Below are 26,649 nucleotides of genomic sequence, written 5' to 3'. Positions count from 1 at the left end.
CCCCTCCAACCACCAGCATTCAGAAGCATCGCTGCCTCTGACGAGCCGTCATGGCTAATTCCCATCCATACTCCTCTATGAATTTGTCTAACTCTCTTTTAATGCCATCCAAGTTGGTGCCCATTCCTGCCTCCTGCAGCAGTGAGTTCCACCGTTTAACTGTGCTGCATGAGGAAGGACTTCCTTTTAACTGCCCTGACTTTTCCAACCTTCAGCTTCAGTGGATGGGCATGAGGCGTAGAGAGGGAGAAGCCATTCTGCTACTGCCCAACTTCCATGTTGCCACCCCAGAAAAGGCCCCAAGCCACAGTGTCCTGTCCAGGCCTGCTTTTGGGGAGGCCCCATTCATTCCCTGAGCAGTGGGGCGGAGGATGCTACTCTTTGGAGCTGCAAGACCCAGACACTAGTCAAAACTCATGAGGCCTGTGCTCAATTTGCATAGCTTTTCCTGCTGCCATCGAACCGTTTTTTGTGACGTGCTTCTCTTCCCCTTCTTGGGCTCGAGAGAGAGATGTGCTTGAGACTGCCCTGACAGGAGAGAGAGAGGCTCAACTGGGTAAACTTGCCCGAGCTGCTTGGAGATGGAGGAGCCTGGCGCTTTGAGGGCTGTGTGTCGACACAGATCCAGGATCCCTCTGTGCGACCCACGTGTGGAGCCAGCGGAAGAAGGTCAAGGGACTTTGAACAAGCAGACCCCTCCAGCACGGCCAGCTGATAAGAGGTACAAAGCTCAGAACAACTCCTGGAGGGCAGGGCAAGCGGCGGCTTCCAGGCCACAATGGCTGCGTTGTGCCCCCACTGCCAGAGGCAGTGTACCCCTGGATTAAGGGTTGCTGGGAATCGCAGATGGGAAGAGTTGCTGTCGTTGTGCTCAGGTCCTGCTTGGTGGTTTTACATGTGGGCATCTGGTTGGCTCCTGTGAGAACAGGATCCTGGGCTAAGTGTCCACCCCCCCGCTCGGCCCGATCCAGCAGCTTGGGCTTTTATTGCGCTGTTTAGCCCTTTCTTGAACAATTGAAACTGTTCCACACATCTTTCGGCCTCTCCAAGCTGCCATGTTGGTCAGTGTGCGCCAGGGCTCAGTAGCAGAGCACCTGTCCTCAGGTTCTCCAGTTAACAGGCTCTTAGTGGCAAAAGACACACACACCCCTTCTCTGCCTGAGACCCTGGAGAGCAGCTGCCAGTCAGAGAGAGCAGAACTAGGCTAGATGGACAAAGGCTTTGAGTTGGAATATGAAACGTCCATTTTTGCATTGACTTTGCCAGCAGGATGCTCTAAACAGCGCAGTTGGTACAGCATCTTAATCTCGGGGTTGTGCGTTCGAGCCCCCCATTGGGCAAAAGATTCCTGTATTGCAGGGGGTTGGACTAGATGACCCTTGTGGTCCCTTCCAACTATGATTCTGTGATCTGCAAGGCCTTGTTTTTTGCTTTTGAAGCTGCAGAAAAAGTGAGGGGACATCCTGCCTGGCAGCCACCGATGCCTTTGGGCTTGTTTGGGCCCAGTGAAACCAGACGTTCCAAATTTATCCTTAACTTGCCTGTGCAGTGTAGGGTAGGGGTGTTGGACCTGGACCTGGAAAAGACCACAGTTCAAATCTCCTCTCGTGGGCTAGGAAGGGGCCAGTCATCGCCTCTCAGCCTGACCTACACCACTGGGGATTAAATGAGGAAGGATAAGAACCACATGAACCACCTTGAGCTCCTTGGAGAAAAAGCTGGAATATAAACACAATAAATAAAACAGAAATAACACACCTGGACAGTGGTGGCATCAGAAAATAATTTTGCTTTTGGGGGAATTTTGGGCAAGGGGCAGTGACTTAGCCCCTGTGGCACCTGTCCTCTGCTGGGTGTTTTGATAGACTTCCAAGTGAGCCCAGGGCCACAGACTCATCCGAATTCCTGGTTTCTAATCTATACATGTTGTGAAGATGGTTCCTTCTAAGTAGATCACAGGGTTCAGCAACGGAGTGTGTTTGTGATGCTATATGCATCTGGGGGCTCCAACTTCTTCCTGATATGGGGGTGGGGAGAGGAATCTCCTGCTAGCTAATTAAAGAAAGTAGGTGAGAGTTGGAGAAGCAGGAGAGGAAGGCAGCAGAAATCTGGTGCATCAAAGGGAAACTGCAGCAGATTTGCATCTTCTCTTCCCTGGGGGTTTTTTTTTTTGTGTGTGTGTGTGTGTAGATGTAGTTTTGCGTCACAAACAGGGCAGGGGGCCCACACTGCACAACCCCCCCCCCACATTCCCCTGCACCAGCTGAAATCAAGAGCAGCTGTGTACTGTCTCCACGGCCCTTAACTTGGTGGTCTGCTGAGGTCTGGGGGTGGGGGCGTGGAGAGGAGTTAGACACCCATCCTGCAGCTGTGCAGTCCTCCCACGGCAACCACTGATGAGGAACACACACACATGCGCTTGAGCCACCAAGAGACGGGGGGGGGGGGGAGAGAGAGAGAGAGTACCGGGGGGCGGCAAGGGAAGCTCTTTACTCAAGCTCAGTGAGAAGCAGCTGTCTTCTCCGCAGGCCCTGGCAAATCGTGGAATCCTTGGAAGGGACCCTGGAGGGGCATCTAGTCCAACCCCCTACAATGCAGTGATCTTTTGTCCAATGTGGGGTTCGAACCCCCAGCCCTGAGATTAAGAGTCTGCTTCTCTACAGATGGGAGTGTAGGGGAGTGGGAGGACGTGAAGGGGGTCCCCAGTTTGTTTTTAGACAGCAAGTCACCTCCTGATGCAAACCAGGGTGGAACCAGGTGGTATTTGCCTCCCCGGGACTGTGCCCTTGGCAGGGTCCAGCCTGGCCAGTGCCGTTGGAGGCAGAAACATACCCAGGCATTGGCCAGGCTGGACCCTGCTAAGGGCACAGGGATGCAAAAACCACAAAAATATTAAGAGAGCCAGCAATTGCCAAAGGTACCAGGGAGAGGGATGTTGATACAGCTTTTTGACAAAGGTGCAAGGAAGCCTAGCTATTCCTCTCTGGGTGGTGGATTAGCAGCTGGTAGTATGTGGGCCATTACTGGCCAGGGGAGAGGGACGCTTCTCTGGTTTGGAGGGCTGGTTTTTCTTCTGTTGCTGGCAGACCCTCCCCATTTGCCCCAAGAGCTCTGCAGCTGGATCAGGCCCACGGCCCACCTAGTCCTGACTCCTGCTCTCACGGTGACCCCCCCAGAGGGAACAGAGTGAACAGCAGCAACTCTCTGCACTTGAGATTCCCAGCGACTGCTAGTCAGAGGCGTTTGCTTCTCTTGCCTTCCAGGTATGGCGCCTGCAGCTGTGGAAAAAGAAAGACCCCAGCGCTCCAAACCTGGGGAACAGAATGCTCTCTCTCAAAAGCGGGGGGGGGGGGAAGCAAAGTTGGCAGCCCTCCCAAGCCAAAAAAAAGAAAGAGAAAGCGAGGGGAGGCTCAGCCTGCAATAGAAGATAAAGAACCACCCAAACCAGAGAAGCGGGGAAGCGTCCCTCGACGGCAGAGGAGCGGAGGAGAGGCGCGAAGTTGGCAACCCTCCCGAGGCGGGGAGGGGAGGCGGAGAGAGCGCGGGGAGGGGAAGGAGGCGGAGAGGCGTGGCGTTGCCTTGCCTAGGCGAGCCTAAGTCGGCGCTGCACACAATAGGGAGAGGGGTCGCCCGGCAGGACCTGCGAGGCCGGCGGGCGCAGGAGGCGACAGGGGCGGCGCGGGGCCTGCGGAGGCGCCTCTCCCCGGCAGGCCGGCGGGACCATGCCGGGCTTCGACTACAAGTTCCTGGAGAAGCCGAAGCGGCGGCTGCTGTGTCCGCTGTGCGCCAAGGCCATGCGCGAGCCCGTCCGCGTCTCCACCTGCGGCCACCGCTTCTGCGACACCTGCCTGCAGGAATTCCTCAGGTCAGTCCCCGCGGAAGGAGGAGCCGGGCCGGGCCGGCCAGGGGGCGCGATCCGGACGCAGGAAGACGGAGGCGCACGGCCCCTGCGCGCCTCTCCAAAGCGCGCTTGCTTGGAGAGCCCCGCACGCGCGCCCTGGGCGCACCGCGCCGCCACCGCCTCCCCGGCTCGCCTTCTCCTTTGTTCCGCGCCCGCTTCATTCCTAGGGAGAACTGGAGGGGCCCCCACCCGCCTCCCTCCTTGGGGGCTCCCCCCATTTCCCAACGCTTGGCTCGGCAGCGGCAAATGGGCTAGGCCGCTTCTCTGAGCATGTGCAGAGTGCGGCGGCGCGGAGTCTTGCTGGGCTCCCTCCCTCTCCCACCTCACTCTTTTCTATTGTTCTGCCTGCAATTGTCTCACGTTGAAGGGTCCCTCCTGTCCTCCCCACCCCACCCCGGTTGTCAAGGGCCTCGGAAAAAGAGGGGTGCCTTCTTCGCGGATGGTCGGCGATGAGCTGAAATAAAGCCTCTGCCTCCAGCGGCAGTCTACCGCGAACTATCTGTTGTTGGGAGCTAGCGCTGAGGCCTGTTTGTGGATTTATTGCTGACCTCTGTTGGAAGCGGGATGCTGGGCTAGGTTGCGGGGTGGGATTGTTTTTGCGGAGGGGTCTGTTTGATCCAATAAGTCTCTTCTGCCTGTTGAAGCCAGCAAGGACTGACGTCTCCTTTCGTCCAAGGGAGACAAGCCTTGGGAAACAGTTTTGGGGGCTGCTCTGAGCCCCCCGGGCGTGGCTGAGGTTTGGGGTTATCTGTCCCTTAACTCCATGATTTGAACCTCTGAATCAGAGTCCGGCTGGGTTGGACCCAGCACCCACCCAGCAGAGCCGGAGAGCCACAGCTGGGTCCTCAGTGGAGAACCCCACCCCCCTTTTGCAGTAGGCTTAGCTGGATCTGTCTGCGTATAATTAAGGCGGCTTCCGTCCTCCCTTCCTGTTTAAATTCAGGACCATGAGGACTAGTGTCTTGCATTCTTTTTTAGGGAAAGGGCCGTAACTCATTGATGAAGCACTTTCTTATTTGTAGGCAGAAGGACCCAGTCTCAATCCCCGCTGGCATCTCCAGCTTGGGCTGGGAAACCCTCCCTGCCTGAAACCCAGGAGAGCCATTGCTGCCAGCCAGTGCAGACAATACTGAGCTAGATGGATCAGGTGTCTGGATTGGGGAAGGGCTGTATCTCAGTGACGGAGCCCCTGCTTTGCATGCAGAAGGTCCGAGGCACAAAATCCTTAAGTAGGGCTGGGGAGGAAACTTTGCAGAGCCACTGCTGCCATTCAGTGTCGGCAGACACAGCTGAGCTAGCTGGAATAGCAGTCTGACACAACAGCTTCCCATGTTCCTATTTAAATAAGCGCTTTTATTTGGAACGATGAGGACTGGCACCTTTATTTCTCAGGAAACTCTGGAGAGCTGTTGCTCCCATTGACCCCCAACATTGGCTACATGGGGTAGCAGCAGCCTGGTGGTGTCCAAAGGGCCACATGCTGTTCCCCAGTCCTCTGGGAAGATGAGAATGCTCTTGGCTGGCAAATATTTCAGAAATACCTCAGAAAAAATGCAGGGCAAAGCCCTCCCGAGGCAGCTTCTGAAGTCAACTCAGACAATATAAAAGAATGTTTCAGATATATTCCAAACAACCCAGTTGCAAAGCTATTTCTGTAAGGAAGACAACAAAGAAATAGTAGTAGTAGCAGCAGTAATAGTAGTAGTAATACGAGAGCCCTCTTCAAATATCTGAAGGGAGCTGTTCAGCAGTGGAACGGATTTGATAGCCATCTGTCAGGGCTCCTTTAGCTGTCATTTCCTGTATTGCAAGAGGGGGTTGGCCTAGATGACCTTTGGGGGTCCCTTCCAACTCTACAATCCTACAAATATAAATAATAATAATCCTGGCCTGCTAACCAGTTAGCTCCCGCCTTCCCTCTAATTCCCCCCCTAAAGACCACCTAATCCCATTTAGCTCTTGCCCACCCCTGATTTCCCATTGCAATTACAAACATCTGCCTTTCCCCTTCCCTTCCAGTCCAGGGTTCAAGCCTCTCCCCCCCCCCCCCCCCCGCTCAGGTGCCCTGTGGTCAGGCTGTTCCCTTGACTCTGCAGAGGCGTGACTCTGTAGATGTTTGTGTTTCGTGGGTAAAGGCAGTAAGTTTTCCCGGATCTCCCTGGGCGTTGAATAGTTAAGTGTTGGGGATCTGGGAGGGGCTGTAGCGACTGATCTCCTCTTCCCACCCCCCACCCAAAAAAGCTGGGAATTCTCTCTTTCTGCCAACCCCTCTTGTAATAAGATCTCTCTAACTAACAAGCAGGGACTGCTTGTCTGCTTAAGTGAATTTTTCTGGCCTTTGTAGAAAAGCTGCTATTGGGGGGGTGTATGTAACGGCAGCGAGGCGGGGGGGGGGCCTTGCAAGACTGGCGTGGTGGGGGGGAGAGGTGCTTAGCATATTGGCACCAGGGTCGCTTTGCAATTTGCCTCCTTGCAGCTTCCCAACAACCCTGCCAGGTTGGCCTTGGCTGTTTGCATTTTAGAGGCAGGGAAGGGAAGAGGAGGCAGTGTGTGAGCCTCATCCAGCACTGCCCCCCCCCCAAAAAAAACCACACTTCCTGATCTACTCAGAATCTGAGCTTTGGTGGAGAAGGGGGGAAGTTGATAAGCCGCCTGCATTCCTGTAATGTTTAACTTTCTTAGATGTCTGGCATTAACCAGGGATTTGAGGGGAGAAGGACTACAGCTGTTGCGGCTGCAGGTGGGGTGCGGATCAAGCACTGCACCTGGGATTGCTAGTTCGGGGTGCCCTGCAGGCTACTGGGCGGGGGCCCTTCCTCGCCACCCGCTTCACCTGGCTGCCAGGTAGCAGAACAATAGCCAGAGTTTTGGGGTCTGAGCTGAGATGGAAGCAGCTGGAGATACAAAGACCTGATTGCTCTGTGCTGGGCTCAAAGCTGCGACTAAGCAAGATATTTCGGCGTGTAAATGCTGCGAGCCCCTTTAAATCCTATGCTTAAATTGTACAGGGGTCAGAATGTCTGGATAGGACCAGGGGGTAGACCAGCGTTTGAATCCTCACTCAGCTACGAAGCTCACTTGGGTGTGTGACCTTGGAAGCCGGTCACCCACTCTCAGCCCAGCCTACCTCGCAAGGTTGTTGTTGTGAGGATAAAATGGGGAGCAGGAGAACTATGTACATCGGCTTGAGCTCCTTGTGGGGGCGGGAGGTGGATAAAAATGCAATAAAACCATATATCTAGAAGACTTTCCCCCCCTTAGGATACATTTGCACGTAGCAGCCAACAAAGGCAAGCCCAGAAGTGTGCCGTGAGCACAAGACCACTCGTCCTGCCCCCGGGAACTGGTATTTGGGGGTGCATTCAAACAGAGACCCCCCCTCCACTTTGGGGACACCGACATGCACAAAGCTTCTTTATTGCTCCAACTTTGCTTGGCACGTAGGCAAGCTTTCGGAGTTTCACCGAACTGTTAGTCAGCCGGGGACCATTCCAGGTGTTCCGGAGTGTGTGCGTCTGATCCATGGGCCTACTTATTCACGGAGCGGAAAAGACGCCCGCAAGGCAGATTGACAGCGGCTTTTCCAGTTCAAGAGCCCCGTCCTTGCGTAACCGTTTCCAGAGCGTTGCTGCGAAAACAAAACCTGAGTTCTTGTGCGCACCTTGAAGGCCGGCGAGCCTTTTAAACCCACGGAAAGCCTTTGCTAGAATAAATTTTGTGTGAGTCTGCCGGGTGTGGCACAGGCGTTTGGGTCGGCCTGTGCACTCTGTGTGTGTGTTTGGGTCATAGTAGTTTCGTGTGATTTCATAGCTATCTTTGCAAGCCTCCTTTTACCTTGGGGGACTCAGGTTTGGCACTCCTTTGGTGAGTTCTGCATGTTTCCAACCCTCTGTTGAGGCTGAATTGATGCAATATGTTTGTTCTTTTGTTTTATTTACTGCATTTATATCCTGGGTTTTTCTCCAAGGAGCTCAAGGTGGCATCCATGGCTCCTCCCTCCCCCCCAATTTAATCCCCACAACAACATCCCTGCAAGGTATGTTAGGCTGAGAGAGGCAGTGATTGGCCCCCAGTGTCAAACCCAGTGAACTCTGTGGCGATTTGAACCCTGGTCTCCCAGGTCCTACTCCTCATCTAGTCCCTACAACAACCCAGCGAGGTAGGTCAGGCTGAGAGTCGGTGACCGGCCCCCAAGGTCACCACTTGAGAGCTTCATGGCAGGGGGGGGGAATTTGAACCCTGGTCTCTCCCAGGTCTTTGTCCAATGTTCTGACCACTGCACACTAGCTTTCTGTGTGTGCGATTTCATAGGGACATTTCTTGTCTTTCTGTCTTTCATAGACACATCCTTCTAATTAAACTTTTCTGCTCCTTTGCAGACACCCTGAACCTTTCCTTTTTGGCTGATCTTTTCCTGGGGTTCTGGGTTCAAGCCTTGCGGAGTGAGGGGATTTGGCTAGGCATGTCTTTGCTTGCCTGGCCCTTGATGCACAACTGTGTGTGAGAGAGAGATAATGAGGGAGACATAAAAGGGTTTTGTGTTTTCAAGAATGCAGAAGGCATTTTTTCTCCCCTGACTTCCTTCATTCCACTGTGGCCTCCCCAGAGAGAGAGCAGATCCATAGGGGGCTGAGGCGCAGGGGTGTGGGGAGGGGCAGAGTCAAGAGACCAAAGCCAAGGAACTGGATTCCACCTTAAGGCTATGAGATCCTGTGCCTGGGACCCCAAAGGGTCATCCAGTCCAACCCCATGAATTGCAGTTGAAATCCAGCCCCCTCTTGTGGGTTGGGCTTGAGCTTGGAGTCAGGACACAAGAGGGCTGGAAAGAAGGGAGAGAGAAGAAGCTGCCTTTAGATCAAGTTAGATCATTGGTTCATCTTGCTCAGTGCCAGCCACACTGACTGGCAGCAGCTCTCTGGGGTTTCCCCCCACCCTGCCCGGCGATGTTGTCAGGAGTTGAACCCGGCACCTTCTGCGTGCAAAGCTGAAAGTGCTTTGCTTCCTGTACCTTTTAAAAAGAATGCAGGATTCTAGTCCTCAAGGTCGTGAGTAGGAGGCTGATTTGAACAGGAGCAAAGGAAGATGGTACAGAGGTCCAGCTAGCTCCTTACTGCTTACATTGACGGGCAGAGGCTCTCCGGGGTTTCAGGCAAGGGGCACCCCCAGCCCTTCTGCATGCCAAGCAGCTGTCTTGACACCCTGAAGACAGGCGATTGAGCCATCTTGCTGTTCCTACTTGGAAAATGGATGTAATCAGGCTACCTTCCTGGGGTGTTTTACCTGGAAGGAATGGTTAGGAGGTGATTTTAATGCTCAAAGGAGGGGGGCAGGGTCTCTCTCCCTGCAGAGCTCAGCTCCAGGGGTGCAAAGGGTTAAATCTAGAGGGTCTGGAAATTCCCAAGGTGGGGGGTGCTGCAGATTAATCCCCACCAGAGCCTGCTGGGCCCATCACACTTGGCTGGGCAGGGAATGCGCTGAGGCAGCAGCCTGGGAAGGGCAGAAAAACCGGTTCCCCCCCTCCCCAACCTTCAGCCATGCAGATGGAGGTCACTCTGCCCCACAGCTGGGCTGCCTGCTCCCTCCAGCTTGCCTTTCAGCAGTTCTCCCCTCCACCTCCATGCTGGCATCGACTCAGGGAGATGCACTCTGCATACACACAGAGGCTTCCCGGGGCCACTTCACCACACCCCCAGGCTGAGCACGGGCAGCGTCCTTTGTTCCTATTTCAAGAAGCTCTTAATTTGGAACCATGAGGACTAGAACCTTAACTGTCTCTTTTATTATTAAAAAAAGGAAAGGGCCATAGCTCTGTGTGCATCCCCACATTTTTGGTGCCCCCTTGCCCCGAGACCCAGCTGGACTTGCAGATTGTGGGGGGCACACCCCTAGGCCAGTGCTCTGTTCCTTGGGGGGGGGGAGTGCTTGGGGAAGGGAGAGAGGAAGACTACAATTCCCATCACCCCTGACCACTGGTCCTGCTAGCTAGGGATCATGGGACTTGTAGGCCAAAAACATCTGAAGGAAGCCTGCTCTAGTGCCTTTAGCTAGTCCCAAACCAGTCCTTTTATGCTCAGCCAAGGCTTCCAGTCTCTCTCCCCCCCCCCCCCCCGCTCTCTAGCAATTCTTCCAAAAGCTTTGCCCCGATTCCTGCATTGCAGGGGGTTGGGCTAGATGACCCGTGGACCCCTCTCAGCTATGATTTTATTATTTTGCCTGGCTTGCCACAGAGAGCAAGCTTTTGGGGCGACCTGCCGCCTCTCCGTGCCCCTGCCTTCATCACACTCAAGCAAATGTGGAATCAAAGAATCGTGGCGTTGCTTAAAATGTATATAGAAAGTGCAGTGTAAGCGATGGAAGTCAATCAATGAAATTTTATTATTATTTTCATATTGAGATATTTGTAGAATAAACTTGGAAAAAATTCTTCCAACTTTTCTTCTTTTTTCTCTTTATTTTTCTTCTCATTTTTTGTTCCTTTTTTCCTTCTGGCGGTTCCCTCATTAAGCAAAGCTACAGGGAACCAGGCAGAGGGCCTTCTCGGTAGTGGCACCCACCCTGTGGAACGCCCTTCCAGCAGATGTCAAAGCGATAAACAACTACCTGACATTCAGAAGACATCTTAAGGCAGCCCTGTTCAGGGAAGTTTTTAACGTGTGATATTTTACTGTATTTTTGGTTTTTATGGAAGCCGCCCAGAGTGGCTGGGGAGGCCCAGCCAGATGGGCGGGGTATAAATTATTATTATTATTATTATTATTATTATTATTATTATTATTATTATATATGTGCTTATTTGAAATATATATGTATGTATGTATGTATGTATGTATGTATCCAGCGCCAAGGGCCTTCTGGCGGTTCCCTCATTGCGAGAAGTGAGGTTACAGGGAACCAGACACAGGGCTTTCTCAGTGGTGGCGCCCACCCTGTGGAATACCCTCCCACCAGATGTGAAGGAAATAATCAGCTAGCTTCTCTTTAAAAGACATCTGAAGGCAGCCCTGTTTAGGGAAGTTTTTAATGTTTGATGCTGTATTGTAGAGTGGCTGGGGAGACTTAGCCAGATGGGCAGGGTATAAACAATATCATCATCATCATTATCATCTGCAATATTTGGCTTATATTTTGTAACAATTATGTTAAATTTAAAAAATTAATAAGATTTAGAAGAAGAAGGGGAAAAAAAGAATTGTGGAGTTGCAAGGGACCCTGTGGGTCATCTAGTCCAACGCACCCTGCAGCGCAGGAATCCCAGCTGGATCCCATCTCTTGGCTGGGGGAGGAGAGGCAGTCGCCCGGCTACATGTGTGTGTTCCTTCCCAGACAGGTCACACACGCTGCGCCCGCTGGCCGTTGCTGCAAGTTTTTCCTTGCCAAGGATCCTAGCTGCTTGGCACAGCGTGTCCCGGCCCAGGGGTGGCCCCAAAGGACCTCTGCGCTTTCCCGTTGGCCGCCAGGCCCCGCTTGGCACGGGAGGGAGAGCAGCATGGGTGGCAGCCGATCTGACGGAGTCGAGCCAGAGCAGTAACTGGCACTGAAAATAAAGCTGCCCGTCTCATAATGCCATTGCACAAACCTGTGGTGCAGCCGTGTTTGAAGCGCCACTGACCGTTCTGGTCGCCTCGCCTCAAAAAGGAGATAGTCGAGTTGGAAAAGGGGCGAGCGAAATGATTGAGGGGAGGGAACAGCTCCCCTCTGAAGAAAGGGGGCAGCCTTTGGGACCTTTTAGCTTGGATAAAAGGCGAGGAAGAGGCAACGCGATGGCAGTTTATCCAATTTTGCATGGCATCGAGGAAAGTGGAAAGAGAGAGAAGTTTTCCTCTTTCATAACCTTAGAAGTCGTGGAGGAAGAGTCAGGAGAGGTCAAAGAAAGGACCTGGTCATGCAGAGCGTAGTTAAACTGTGGAACTCACTGCCACAGGAGGGACTGACGGCCACAAACTGGGGTGGCTTTAAATGTGAACTGTGCCAGTTCCTGGAGAAGAGGGCGATGGACAGCTCTGCTCTGCCTCCACAGTCAGTCTTGCTTCTGAATGGCAGTTCCTGGACAGCGCAGCAGGGGACAGTCGCTCTTGTGTGCGAATCCTGTTTCCTGGTTTCCCTCTGGCTATCTGGTTGGCCACTGTGAGAACAGGAGGCTGGCCAAGGTGGGCCATTGGCTCTTCTTAGTGATATAAGGATTAGAGACCCGAGGTGTATATTTTTGATTTTAATAACATTTCGGTGTTTCACTTTATTTGCATGTAACTTGTTTTTGTTTTAATTATTATTGATACAGCAAGAAAAAAATAAAAAACACAAATACCAAATTACACACAGGAATGACCATAGACACAGAATTTTCTTAACAAACAATAAAACATATATTGGTCTTAACACTAAAGACCCAACCTCCCGTCTATTCCATATTTCGATTTCATATTACTTACTGCCAATACACACTTTTATCATAATTAAAAATTTTCTTAATAGATCTAATTCCTTATATCTACCTTGCAACTATTACTGAAGTTCCTCGAATGCTGCAACAGAATTTAAACTACTATATTTATTTTTCAAATATTCTTTGAAAACCTCCCATTTTGAAACAAATTCCTGTTTTGATTATGTAGCGTTTTAGAATGCATTCGGCTTGAATTTGTCGCCTGCGGTTTGTCCCCCTCATGCCATCCTCCATTCCCACATTACCTGACCTTCGAAGGGCAAAGGATGTTTTGCCAAAAGAGGGATGTGTTGAACAGGCTCTCCTTGAAGCTCTCTGTGAGATGCAGGAAGAGGAGAGGGGGGAGAAACTTATGACGCTGCTCCCTTCTTACTGAAGGTCTGGTTGCCTAGACGCAACTGTCCGATAAGCTGTACGTTGAGACCAAATGTTTTGGGACCTTGCTAGAAAGTTGACGCCAGTGTGGAGTCGTGTATCTCAGCCCGCAGAGCATCAGACTTTTAATCTCAGGTCCAACATTGGGCAAAAGATTCCTGCATTGCGGGGGGTGGGACTAGATTACCCTTGTGATCCCTTCCTGTGATCTTTGTATCTCATGACCTGTAACCTTTCCTGACGTATGTTTAAGAATGCATAGATGTTTTATGACTCTTTGCCGTGTTTGAACTGCTATATAATATTTTGTCCTGAAGTGCCCCAGGGCACGCCTCTGTTGGCACGTTGAGCTGAGCTCTGTCCTATTGCAATCCAGTCGTACCTTGGAAGTTGAATGGAATCCGTTCTGGAAGTCTGCGTGGCTTCTGATTGGCTGCGGGAAGCTCCTGCAGCCAATCGGAAGCCGCGGAAGCCCTGCTGGATGTTCAGCTTCCGAAAGAACATTTGGAAACTGGAACAGTCACTTCCGGGTTTCGATCGTTCGGGAGCCAAAACGTTCGAGAACTAGGCTGTTCGAAAACCAAGGTACGGCTGTAGAAAGAATCGTTGGAAGCTGGACTTGGAATTAGTTTCCTTGGTTCCATGGTTTATTTAAGTGGTGGCCCCTCACCTGCATAACGAACAAAGGGCTGTCGAAGTGAATTCTTAAGTTCCAGAGGAATCTGTGCCCCAAGGAGCTTACAGTTCGTGGCAGAGCCGTGCGCAAGTGGCGCAACCTGGTGTGCTTGGTGATGCTGTTTGGAGGGGCTGCAGGCGTCTGAGTCCCTGGGTGCAAATAAGAGAGAGGAACTTTGGGCCGGCTGGCGTTTCGTTGGGCAAGAGCCACAGCGGCTCCACTCTCCCAGTAAAGTTACTGAGAATCGCAACGGGGGGGGGGGAGTTTTTCTCCTTCTCCCTACACTAGAACTTGTGAAGCTGAGCGCTGGAAGGTTCAGGACAGTTAAAAGGAAGCCCTTCATCATGCAGCGCACAGTTAAACTCTGGAACTCTCTGCCACTGAAGCGATAGCCACCCACTGGAATGGCTTTCAAAGAGGATCAAATTTATGGAAGAGGAGAAGACTGTGAATGGCTGCAAGCCAGGATGGCTCCACGGTCAGCCTAGGACCCATGTACCTATGGGACCGCCTCTCCTGGTATGCCCCGCGGAGGACCTTAAGGTCCACAAATAACAACACTTTGGAGGTCCCGAACCCCAAGGAGGTTAGATTGGTTTCAACTAGGGCCAGGGCCTTTTCAGCACTGGCCCTGACATGGTGGAACGCTCTGTCACAAGAGACTAGGGCCCTGCGGGACTTGACATCTTTCCGCAGGGCCTGCAAGACAGAGCTGTTCCGCCTGGCCTTTGGTTTGGACTCAGTCTGACCCTTATGTTTTCCTCACCTTTATGGTTTTGATTTATCAGCTACTTTTAAACAAGGTTGCATTTTAAATTACATTTTAACCTGTATTTTAAATTGAGTTTCCCCCCACTTCTCTTTTTCTCCTATTATGTTTTTACTGTGATTTTATTGGTGTTAGCCACCCTGAGCCTGGCTCAGGGTTTATCTTTATCTGGCTTTAGTGTGAGGACAGGATCCAGGCTTCAGGCCTCCCCTCCATCCTTTTGCAGTCTCGCGTCTTGTTCTGGTGTGAAGCAGCGCTTTTGTCTCCTGGCCAAACCACAGACAAGGGCTTGGCTCTCTCCCTGCGCTGGCAGCCTCTTCTCGGATCCAGCCCCCAGCAGCTGCCTGGTTTTTCCCACAGCTGCCACCCCTGGTTTCAAGTTTCCTGGAGCCGGCAAAGTTGTTTTTCATCATCTGTCGGGCCGGCTTTGTTTCAGCAGCTCTAAAAGACCCAGCCATAAGCGGTCCTAGAATAGGAGCATTGAAGGGGGACCCCTAAGGTCTTCTAGTCCAACCACCTGCCCTGCAAATCGGAATATTGTGAGAGCCATGCCAGGTCAGAGTTTTGGGTTTGGCGAGTAAAGAGGCAACACGACGGGAAATTTACGAATGGAGGATGCGAAGAGAGAAAAGCTCTTCTCATAACACCGGAACCATGAATGCTGGAAGATCCAGGAGAGGGAAAAGGAAGGAATTAGTCGCGTAGCGCGGGGTTAAACTGTGGAACTCCCTGCCACAGGAGGCAGAGATGGCCGCCAACCTGTGTGATAGGAATTTTGAGGTCTTAGATATATGTTAAATGTTCATAAGTGTACCAACCAAGCACTTACATAGATCAGCACAGGAAGGCCAACCTTGAACCCATTTTGATTCCCAAATTGAGCAAATGTTTTTCTGCAAGGTCAAAGGAAAATGGAAAAGCCTCCCCATTGTCTTTTCCTTCACAAATCCTGTCTTAAGGGCACATTTGGCTCAGGAACTAAGTATTTATCATTGCAAAAGACTGGCCAGGCAATCCAATCAAGTGACCATTAAACCGGTAACCTGGCAGACAGGAGATAAACAAAGCACTCAGATTTCTGCTGTAGTCCGCCCTTTCTGTGATGTAGGTATGATGTATAGGGGTGGTGGTCTTGGGTTATACCCCTTCTGTGATGTATGTATGATGTTTCTGGGGGTGGTCTTGATCTACAGGGTGGCAATTTCAAAAGTCTATATAAGGGCTTGCACACCAATGTTCTGGTCACCTCAGACTTGCTGCAGTAGCAAAATTTCAAAATGTAGTATTTTTGTTTTGCTTTGTTTTGAATGTGTCTGGTTGACCACCACTTAGTTCAGATGCCAGGAGCACCCCAACAGACTCCCAATTTGTGCCTAGCCAGCAGGCATAGTGGTCAGCGATGGGTTATAGGACTCTGGGGGACCGGGTGCGAATCCCCACTCTGCCCATCTGGCAGCTCGCCAGGGCAGCTTTGGGCCTTCTCAGCCTGGTCTGCCTCACAGGGTTGATGTGAAATGGGGAGAGGGTCCTGTGGGGCAGCCCCCCAAGGTCCTTGGTGCAAAGGTGGGATGTAGAGGTGGTAACAAATAGGTCAGAGTGACTGTTTTTAAAATACACGGCAGCAATTTACTTCTTATACAAATATTGCGGCACAGTATATGCAAATGCCTGGCTTATTTAAAACTATATAGAACCTTTATTCTCAAGAATAATGGAGTTCAAAGGTGCAGAATACTTTTTTGAATATTAATCTTCCTTGTAAAAGGAATCGTTGTACGAGTTGATATTTATTTATCCTTTTGGAGCTTTGCTGTATCTTTGTCCTTTTGTCCTTCCAGCCTGTGACGCTTTATGGTTTAATTATTTTCTTCTGTTTTGTGTGCACTTTTTGTTGCTGTTAACACTTTAAAAAAAACCCCACACAGATCAGAGAAAATAAAGGAAATCCCTGTTAGAGAGTGCTTGGGGGGGGGTATTAGGAAACATCTCACGAGACAGTTTGGAGCGGGGTGGCCTAGTGGTTAAGAGTCTCGGACTAGGACCTGGGAGAGACCCGAGTTCGAATCCTCACTCAGAAGCCAGACCTTGGAAGCTAGTCACGGCCTCTCAGCCTGCCTTGGAGGGTTGTTGGGTGGATTAAATGAGGAGCGGGGATAACTTTGTAGGCCACCTTGACCTCCTTGGAGAATAAAGGTGAGCTATAAATGCCCCACTTTGGCCCCTGGGTCTCCATTTCCTCTGCAAAGCCAGGACTGGAGTGTTAACTTTGCTGGGCCCCCTGTGGCGTGAAGCTGGGGGGTGACACACGGTGGGAAATGGGGCAGGGCTTGGCCTGACAGATGTGACACTGGGATTAGCAGGATTTGGCCCTCTTCCCAGCTCGCTCTTGCTTCCGCCCAGTTGCTCCCGACTATTGAGGTTTGTTTGTTTTAGTCCCCCCCCCCCCCCGCAACTACCACCCTTGCGTGCCACTCCTGGGGCTCTGCCGCCGACGCGGCAGGTGGTTTATGGGGCCGGCTGTGTCCCCCCACCGAGCGAGGATTTCAGACAGATGGAAGGGATTAGAGGAGCCCGGCTGCTTCCTCTCCCTGGCAGAGACCTCCCCAGGTAGAGAGGCAGGGAGCGTTTGCCACAAGAGTGGTTTCGGGAGACTTTCAGAAAGAATTTTCCTTCCGTTAGGTCCATCAAGCTCAGTGATGCCTGCACTGACTGGCAGCAGCGAATCTCCATGGTTTCAGGCAGGGGGACGTTTGCCAGTCCCCGTGTCTTATTATATTTCATTTCATTTATAAATGATTGTAAAGGGGGGGGAGTGGTTTACGAAAAGGATAAACCTGTAAAATTATCACTTCGGGAAAATTTGACAACCATAGCTGAAGACAACTCGAAAAGTTAAAATAGCCGTAGACTGAAAAGCAAGCGAGAATGTTTTGAGCTGGTACAGGGAATGGGCTTGCCTTGTATCAATAGGCAGGGAGTTCCAAAGTGCGGCTGCTGCTGCTCAAAAAGATTTGAGTTCTTGCAAATGTGGAACGGGCATTGTGTGGCACCCGTTAACAGTGACAGTTTTGCCAATCAAAGCGGGTGCGTGGGCAGAGATGGGAAGGGCGGTCTCTACTGGGAGATGCTGCTAGGAATTGAACCTTCTGCATGCAGAACACGTGTCCTAACACTGGCCCTTCCCCCCCACCCTGATAAAAAAAGATCCCAATCCTCATGTTTCCAAGGAAAGTAATAACTTGTGCAAAATGAGGACAAATTGGTGAATGTGTTTTTATTGGCATGACATATGTGGGAGATGGCTGGTTTTGTAGTGGGGAATACAGACTGTTAAGGGGGGGGAGGAGCTTAATTGGATGAGCCATTGGCTGAGCTGCTGTGATGTCACAGAAGCTCCAGGGATGGTCAGCTTCTCAACCTCTTCCTTTTCCTCCTGCAGCGAGGGGGTCTTCAAGTGTCCAGAGGACCAGCTGCCCCTTGACTACGCCAAGGTGAGTGCCACCCACCCACCCAAAGAACCCCTTCCTTCTACTAGCTGAAACGTTGGTAGGCACTGAAGGCTACAGGGGGGCCATATTCCTCTCCCCCACTTGCCTCCCTCTCTCCTCGCCTAAAGACACCTAGTTTGTACAGTAAAATCCATATTTAAAAAGTTAAAAATTAACCGTTGTGGAAAGATACTATTCTTAATTGCCTGGCAGAATAGAAACGCTTTCGTCAGGCATTTAAATGTTAGAACAGAAGGTCTTCTTGTCAGTCACTCTTGAGAGAGAGAGATAATAATAATAATAATAATAATAATAATAATAATAATAATAATAATAATTTTTATTTCTACCCTGCCCTCCCTAGCCAAGACTGGGCTCAGGGCGGCTAACACCAAATATAAAACAATTGTTTAAAATACAACTTGAAAACAAGATTAAAAGACAACATTAAAATGCAGCCTCATTTCAGCAGAAACTCAAAAACTTTTTGGGGGATAAAAATGTCGAGTCTTCACCAAGGCTAACTAGCCAGACTGGTTGTACGTGGGCTAGAAAAAAGCCAGGGAAGTCCCCAAGTAGGGGTTCCATCACAGAAGGAAATAGGAAAAAAGAATATAGATAAATACTTTTAAACAAATAAATGGATCAATGAAACAAGGCATTCTGCATGTGGTGGGTTCTGCACTCAAAACTCATCTCCTGCTGCCCCTTGAAAGCTGCCCCGCGTTTTGTATTTTGTATTGTATTGTCTATTGAAATACAAAAAAAACTACAGAACCCTTTTTATGTAGGCAACCACAGTGGCTAGGATTTTAATAGCAAAAAACTGGAAAGGCGACTTAATCCACAATGGCAAGGGAACTTGCGAAAATGACTGGGAGAATAAGAGGAGACTTAAACCAGAAAGTCAACAAAGATTGGATAATATTGAAAGAATACCTTAGAAAGTATTACGATAATGCAAATCTCCTGGCAGATTTAGATTAAATCTTGAAGTATAAGGAAACTATAAAAGTAAAATTTCTTTTGATAAGTAACAGAAAAATAATAATTATGAAGTGCGTATAATAATAATTTAATAATATATATTTTTTATTTATACCCCGCCCTCCCCAGCCAAGGCCGGGCTCAGAGCGGCTTACAAGCAATAATAAAAACAAGATGAATGATTACAACTTAAAAACAAAAATAAAATACAACATTAAAATAATGGAACATTAAAATATTAAAATGTAGCCTCATCGCAGGAGGAGAAGGAAAAGATAGGGGGAAAAAAGAGAGGGAGGGAATCAAATTGGCTCCAAGCCAAAGGCCAGGCGGAACAACTCTGTCTTACAGGCCCTGCGGAAAGAAATCAGATCCCGCAGGGCCCTGGTCTCATGAGGCAGAGCGTTCCACCAGGCCGGGGCCAGTGTTGAAAAGGCCCTGGCTCTGGTTGAAGCCAATCTAACTTCTTTAGGGGGTTGGGACCACTAGGGTGTATAGATTAATAAAGTGTAAAACGTACAATGAGATGAATCGGAAGTTAATGAAATGTTGTCAGTTAGTGTCTGTGTTTGTTTCTGTGGGTTTTTTTTGTCCTGTTTGTGTTACATGTAAATTGTTTTGTAATAAATAATTGTTTTAATCAAAATAAGGAAAGAATTCTGTCCTGCAGGTGCTTTTTTGCGTCTCATATTTCCCCCTTCCTTTCCCAGATCTACCCAGACCCAGAACTGGAGGCTCAGGTCCTGAGCTTGACCATCCGGTGCATACACAGCGAGGAGGGGTGCCGCTGGAGCGGGACCATCCGCCATCTGCAGGTGAGGAGACAGGCTGGAAAAACCAGGGATGGGGAGCCTTCAACCCTCCTGGTACTGGTGTGGTACGGCGCTCGTCTTCCCTTGACCTAATGTGGTCCATCCCTTAAAAAGTAAGGTTAAGGTTGTAGTCCTCATGGTTTTGAATAAAGCATTGTGGATCAGAGAGCTGGGCTTCAGTCCTTAAAAATAAGGTTAAAACTGTAGTCCCCATGGTTCTGGACCACAGAGCTGGGGCCCATTCCTTAAAAAGGAAGTTAAGATGGGTTTTTGGTTTTTTTTAGGTTTTTATTTATACTTTCCCAATTTCTACATTTCATTAGTTTTACAATCAGTTTGACATTCCAGCATTTGACTTCCTTCCCCCTCTTTTGGCAGTTCCTTAAATTTATTTCTTAATATCTTCTGCGTATCCAAGTTTGTTTAACTTACTCATTTTATTATCTACTGTAGATACATACTCTTCTAAAACTGCATGTTATTACACTAATCCTGCTAATGTTTTTATCTGTTTACAATTTATCTGTAAATATTCAACCAACCATTTCCATTCTTTTACAAAAAGTTTGTTATCTTGATTTCTTCTTCTTCCGGTGAGTTTCGCCACTTCTGCATTATTCCATAAGTTTCTGTATCCATTCTTCCTTTGCTGGGACATCTTTTTAACAATTTTGGGCAAGTGACATTCTTGCTGCTGTAGTAGCAGACATGAATAAATTTCTGTACAATTCAGGTAGTTCTGTCCCTACAAGTCCTAAAACTTTTAGGAAGTTAAGATGATAGTCCTCATGGTTCTGGGTTAAGGGTTCGAAATAGGATCTCTTCGGCAGAGTCAGACCATTGGCCTGCCTAGCTCAATATTGCCTACACTGGCTGGCAGCAGCCCTCCACAAAGGGTATCTTAGCTTAGACCTTCCTGGGAATCAAACCTGGTGGCCCTGGCTTCCCTGACCTGTGTGAAGAGGGCTGGGGAAAGGAAGAAGTTTTCTGGCTGACCTCCCCCAATCCTGCTCCCCCCCCATCTTGCCCAGGTGCACCTTGGGACGTGCAGCTACAACGTGGTGCCCTGCCCCAACCGCTGTGGGGCCAAGCTGAGCCGCCGGGACCTCCCGCCCCACGTGCAGCACGACTGCCCCCAGCGCCACCTCAAGTGCGAGTTCTGTGGGGCTGACTTCACGGGGGAAGCCTACGAGGTGAGGAGGCGGGGCCAGAGGGGCGGGGCTTGGGAAACGGGGTGGGGTCTCTTGGCCGTGGGGCAGCCGGGGCATCCGTGGAGCAAAATTTGGGGTCCGTTTCCGTTGTCAGGATAGACCCTCGTCCAAAAGACACCCGCCTCAGGCCACTCGCCAGCCCTGCTGAGCTGCTGCCATTGGCTGGGCTGCTGTGATGTCACAGAGCTCCTCGAAATGTCAGCGGCATCTAAGAGGCAACAGAAAGCTTAGCATTAGAATGGGGAGACGGGTTGTGAGGTTGGTTTTTTTTGCAAGGGGAGAGAGGCCAGTTTGGCTGAGATTTAGCCCAGAGAAAGAAGAGGGGCTCTTTGACTTCCAGAAGTCCGTTCGACTTATTAAATCCATTTTTATTTTATTTTTTAAAAATTCATTAAAATGTCACAATGCAGTGCTTGGAGCTCAAGGGTCTGTTTGTATGTTTACTTTCTGATTTTCAAGTCGAGCAAATGATCAGAAAGACAAAACAGGTCTATGTGTGTGACTGCGGCTGTCAGTAACTGTCATGCAGTGATTTGCTATTGTGTGCTTTTAATGAATTTTTAAAAATGGATTTAATAAATTTTATTCGTATGTTTTCACTGCCAGCATGCCAGTAATCTAACATATATTTAAACGTAAATAAATGGGAGTGGGGCTGGAAAACCAGGGAGAGATCCTGAGCTACAGACCTTCACCTAAAAAAATAATAATAATTGAGATTCCTGGTCCTCATGGGTCTCAGTTAAGGAACAGAGGAAGCTGTCAAATGCTGCCAGACCTTTGGCCCTCCTAGTGAGGTGTTGTTCACACTGACCGGCAGCAGCTGTCCTGGGTTGCTGGCCAGAACTCTGCCCCAGCGCTGCCTGGAGATGGTTTGAACCTGCCAAGCAGGTTCTGTTCTGCCCTTGAGCTGTGGCACTTCCTGCAGAGAGGATGCCCAGGCAGGAGTGGTCCTTCTGGTGCCCCCTCCCTCCGTATTAACCCCATGGCCTCTCCCCCTCTTCCCCAACCCCCAGAACCACCAGGGCCTCTGTCCCCAGGAGAGCGTCTACTGTGAAAACAAGTGCGGCGCCCGGATGATGCGACGGCTGCTGTCTCAGCACATGCTCTCTGAGTGCCCCAAGCGCACGCAGCCCTGCGGCTACTGCAGCAAGGAATTCCTGTACGACACCATCCAGGTGGGACCCGGGAGAAGGCGGGACCTGCGCCAGGGGGACGGGGGGGGGCGGGAGGACCAGGGGAGCCCTTGGCAAGCTCCAGAACGTAGCCGAATGGCTTCTTTCCCTTTCCCTTTAATTTGCTCTTTTAAATAATAATAATACTTTTATTATTTATACCCTGATTTCCCCAGCCACTCTGGGCAGCTTACAACATTTCTAAAAACATCAAGCATTAAAAACCTCCCAATGCAGGGCTGCTTTCATTTCCTTATTTACATTAGTTTTCCAAATCTTACCATATTATGAATTTAGATTCATATAGGAAGCTGTGTTGGTATGACGCAGACGAAATAAATTTTAAAAATTGTCCAGCAAACTTAGTTGGTCTCTAAGGTGCTACTGGACTATTTTTATTTTTTTTAAATTTATTTCATATATATTATGAAAAACTTTAATAAAAAAATCTTACATCAAGCATTAAAAAGCTCCTAATACAGGGCTGTTTTCTTTTTCTTATTTACATTAGTTTTCCAAATTTTACTGTATTATGAAAAACCTTAACAAAAATCTTGCATCAGGATTTAGTAGAACTGTTAATAGAGTTGGGAGGGCCCCCCAAGGAGCATCTACTGCAGTGCAGGATTTGCAGCTAAAAAAACCTCCCAACCTTAGAAACCTCCCAAGAATTCTAGAATTGCAGAGCTGAAGAGGGACCCCCCCCCCCGTCACCTAGTTCTCTAGTCTACCCCCTTGCAAACTGTCTCGGAGTCTGTCTGAATCCTCTTCCTCCGCTCCCCCAGAACCACGAGTATCAGTGCCCGCGTTACCCCGTGCCTTGCCCGAACCAGTGTGGGGTGCCCAGCATCGCCAGGGAAGACCTCAGTGGGCACTTGAAAGAGAACTGCACCACGGCGCTGGCACTCTGCCCCTTCAAGGAAGCTGGCTGCAAGCACCGGGTAAGGCCTTCCTCCTCCCTTCGCGCAGCCTTTCCTTTACTGCTGTGCCTGCCCCTCGCCCCAGTCTCGCTCTCTGACAAGGCCGGGCATCCAAAACCCTCTCCGCTGTGGCACAAGTCTTTCAGAGTTACTGCCGTGTTATTTTCAGAGTCATTGCCATGGCCAGCTCTTCCTCACGGGGTTGTTGTGAGTTTAAGGGGGAAAGATGTTTACACTGCCTTCAGCTCCGAGGGGGGAATATAATAACAGAGAATGAGAGGGGTGATTTAAAAAGGGGGCAGGTTTTCTGAAATGGGGAGGTCCATTTTCCTTCTTTTAGCAATGGGTGAACAGTTCCCATTTTATTTGTGGGCATTATCAATTAACTAGAAGGGTTTTTGAGGACTGTGTGAAAGCCAGCAGATCGTTGCAGGTTTGAAACAGGTCCTCCTTCACCACAGGGCTGTCGTTGACTTGTTGGACCTTGCTGTTGCCTTAGGATGTGTCTTACAATGGCCGTAGGCTGAGAGGGCTTTTTATAAAGGGGGGTTAGGCAAATTTCTGGAAGAGGAAGAGGCAATCAAAGGCTGCTTGGTGTGGAGCCTCAGTGGAGCCTCCAGGACACAGAGCAGTCTACCTCTGAATGCCAGATTCTGGGGCAAGTGAGGAGAAGGCAGCTGCTTGGCCACTGGAGGAAACGAGAGGAGTCTGGCTGCTGGATAACAACCCTCAGAGTGGTTTACAAAGAGAATAAAACAATAAAATTATCATTAAAGCAGCTCTTTAAAACCCCCCAAAGATAAAATCAACAACAAACAAGTTAAAACTTGTCCCAGCTTTCTAAACATCTGGGTAGGCTTGTTTAGACAAAAATGTCTCCAGCAGGCGCCGAAAAGAGGACGGCAAAGGCTCCTGCCGGATATCAATAGGCAGGGAGTTCCAAAGTGCAGGTTCTGCCACACTAAAGGACCAAGTTCTTATAAATGCAGAAGGGCTCTCACGCGGCAGAGGTGACAATTCTGGTTCTCCCAATCGAAGAGGCCTAGATGGGGTCAGCGGATCTCACAGGCAAATTGGCCCCAAGTTGTCAAGGGCTTTGTATATTAATAGCAAGGCCTTGAACGTGGCCCGAAAGCAAGTGCAGTTCTCTGAGCGCAGGAGTTAAGTGCCAACAAGGCCTCCCTCCTGAGTCAGCAACCGGGCTGCAGGATCCTGCACCAACGGCAGCTTCCGGATCAGGAGCGAGGGAAGCCCCGCCTAGAGCGCATTGCAGTAGTCCAGTGTTGAAGTCTCTGTGCAAGAAAGACAGGAGGGGGAAGCTGTGGCGACAATCCTGGGTGGCTTTGAAAGAGGACTAGGCAGATCCAGGGAGAAGGAGAAGGCTGTTGATGACCACCAACCAGTCAGAGACAGATCCTGCTTGCAGGTTTCCCATAATAGACATCTGGCCGGCCACTGTGCGAACAGGAGGCTGCGCTAGCTGAGCAACTGGCCTGAAGCAGCGAGCTGTTCTTACACGCAGGTCGGTCTTGTCTTCGAATCCTGCTTGCGGGCTTCCCTCCAGGGGCATCTGGTTGTGAGAAGAGGAGGCTGGGCCAGGCCTGATCCTGCCCGGGCTCTTCTTATTTCCTTTGACCCAAACTACTTCCTTTCCTCCAGTTTCCTAGTCCTCGTGATTCTGTAAGAATCAGGCGGGCCGCTGCCCTGATCCCAGCAGGCTGCCCTCTCGTTCTTACGATGTCCCGGTCTCTCTCCTCCCCCCGCAGTGCCCCAAGCTCTCCATGAGCCGCCACCTGGATGAGAGCACGAAGATGCACCTGGGCCTGATGTGCGCCCTGGTGGCTCGCCAGCGGCAGGAGCTGGGGGACCTCCGCCGTGAGGTGGAGGAGCTGGCGGTGGGCAGCGAGGGCGTCCTGATCTGGAAGATCGCCGACTACGCCCGCAAGCTGCAGGAGGCCAAGGCCCGCAGCAACTTCGAGTCCTTCAGCCCTCCCTTCTACACCCACCGCTACGGCTACCGGCTGCAGGTCTCGGCCTTCCTCAACGGGAACGGCAGCGGCGAGGGCAGCCACCTCTCGGTCTACATCCGCGTCCTGCCCGGCCAGTACGACAACCTCCTGGAGTGGCCCTTCGCCTACCGGGTCACCTTCTCCCTGCTGGACCAGAGCGACCCCTCGCTCTCCAAGCCGCAACACATCACCGAGACCTTCCTGCCGGATCCCAACTGGAAGAACTTCCAGAAGCCCGGGGCGGGGCGCACGTCCCTGGACGAGAGCCTGCTGGGGTTCGGGTACCCCAAGTTCATCTCCCACGAGGACATCAAGAAGCGCAACTACGTGAGGGACAACGCCGTCTTCATCAAGGCCTCGGTGGAGATCCCACAGAAAATCATCTCCTGAGCTCCTTCCTCCCCAGGAGGACAGGATTAAATCAGTTCCTGCTTTGCAACGGGTCAGACTGGATGAGCCTTGGTGCGCCCTTGAAACTCTACAAGTCTGTGATTATACAGTTCCCTGGAGGTTTTTTAAGCAGAGATTTTTTGGGTAAGGGGGTTCTCTAGCTGTGATTCCTGCATTGGACTAAATGGACCCTGGAAGTCCCTTCAGACTATAATTCTCCAGAGTGCTGCATCAGAGTTTTGCATCTGAAAATATTGTACTCTTGTCTTGCCCAACTTGCCCTTTGTTGTCCTGACCTCTGGATTGATTCTCAGCCTCCCCCCCCCCCAAATGGTGCTAACTTGCTTCAGCTGAAGGAGGAAATCCTGCCTGCCTTGAGACCATGTCCTCCCCACCCCCCCAAAGCAGCTGGGCTGCCTCTGTTTTCCTCCCCCCCCAAAATAATAATTCCTCAGCTCTTCTTCCAGAGCATCCTGCCCTGGTCTTTGTATTTTGGGTTCAAGAGGCAGGAAGAACGCTTGACCCTTTCTCCACGACAAACGGCAGGGTTGGCTTTGGGGTGTGCAGGGGGGGGGGTCCCCCAGTGAGAGAGAGAGCGCACTGGGGCTTTCGGCTTTGTGATGGGCCAGTCTTCCACCAGATCCCTCCTTCTCTCCCCCCACCAAAAAAGCCAGCTTTCCTAGCCATAGTCCTGGGAAGAATGTGTCCCTAAATGGGGGCCTGTCTATCTGTCTGTCTGTCTGTCTGTCTGTCTTTCTGTCTCCCTCGGTGGTCTCTCAGGGATGCCCTGCAGTCGCTTTGGACGGACACTTGAGGAGGTCGAGGCCCCTTCTACCTTCCAGGTACGGCCACTGGCCGGCATCTCGAGGCTACTGACCCCAATAATCTTCCCTCCTCGTGCCTGGACCCCTTTGCTGCCCACTCAGTTGCCTGGATCGATCTCCTGTTTAGTGGGGGGAGCAGTAGGGCAGGGAGAGCCCCCCCTGCCCCCTACTCCATCACAGAGCCATATTTTGTACAGGGAGCCCCAGAGTCTTTGAGTGGATCTGGTCTTCCTTCATCCTCTGTCCTGTTTTTGGAATCAGTTTTCTCCCGCAGGGCTGTTAGGGAGGAGCAGCTACGATTCCTGCTCCTGACTTCCTTTCTCTGCCTCTCTCTCATTCTCTCTCTCTGTGTGTTTTTTTAAAATAAACAATTTCGTGTATTTATTAACCAGGCTCTTCTTCCTTACGTGAGGGTGTTATTCTGCTTGCTGACTCTGAAAGGTCTGACTTAGGCAGGGGGTCCCAAACTTTTTTTGGCAGCTGGGGTGGGGGTGGAAACTCAGCTTCAGTGCCCCCTACCCTGAAAAAAGCATTGTTCAGTACAGTGGTCTTATTATCCACTGAGGGGGATAATAAGCACCATAAAATTTAAAACGGTCACAATTAATTGCACATTTGCTCAAAATCCAGTTAAAACTATTTAGTTTAATTAAGTCGACAGAACAGATG

At 50.5% G+C, this 26,649-nt stretch overlaps 1 protein-coding gene across 2 annotated transcripts; it reads left to right on the top strand.

Annotated features, from left to right (window-relative positions):
* Positions 1 to 402: 402 nt before the first annotated feature.
* Positions 403 to 26,368, top strand: TRAF4 (TNF receptor associated factor 4). Of its 2 annotated transcripts, none has more exons than XM_081890534.1 (7): positions 403 to 721; positions 17,604 to 17,655; positions 19,350 to 19,454; positions 20,483 to 20,644; positions 21,679 to 21,840; positions 22,623 to 22,778; positions 24,524 to 26,368. In XM_081890534.1, the coding sequence occupies exons 1-7, from the start codon at positions 582 to 584 to the stop codon at positions 25,154 to 25,156; spliced, it is 1,410 nt and encodes a 469-aa protein (XP_081746660.1). In that variant the 5' UTR covers positions 403 to 581; the 3' UTR covers positions 25,157 to 26,368. The 2 variants fall into 2 exon arrangements, with proteins under 2 accessions (XP_081746660.1, XP_081746659.1); XM_081890533.1 differs by lacking the exon at positions 403 to 721 and adding an exon at positions 3,585 to 3,865.
* Positions 26,369 to 26,649: the final 281 nt, after the last annotated feature.

Source organism: Podarcis melisellensis (genome assembly GCF_964234715.1).
Source record: "Podarcis melisellensis genome assembly, chromosome: 15".
In the NCBI taxonomy this organism is placed as follows: Eukaryota; Metazoa; Chordata; class Lepidosauria; order Squamata; family Lacertidae; genus Podarcis; species Podarcis melisellensis.
Note: the sequence above shows the minus strand (reverse complement) of the source record. Positions and strands in the feature narration are given on the sequence as shown.

Coding starts and splice junctions, on each gene's coding strand:
- TRAF4 (XM_081890533.1), top strand. CDS start 3,723: ATGCCGGGCTTCGACTACAAGTTCCTGGAGAAGCCGAAGCGGCGGCTG. Junction 17,656..19,349: donor TGCCCCTTGACTACGCCAAG/GTGAGTGCCACC, acceptor TTCCTTTCCCAG/ATCTACCCAGACCCAGAACT. Junction 19,455..20,482: donor GGACCATCCGCCATCTGCAG/GTGAGGAGACAG, acceptor CATCTTGCCCAG/GTGCACCTTGGGACGTGCAG.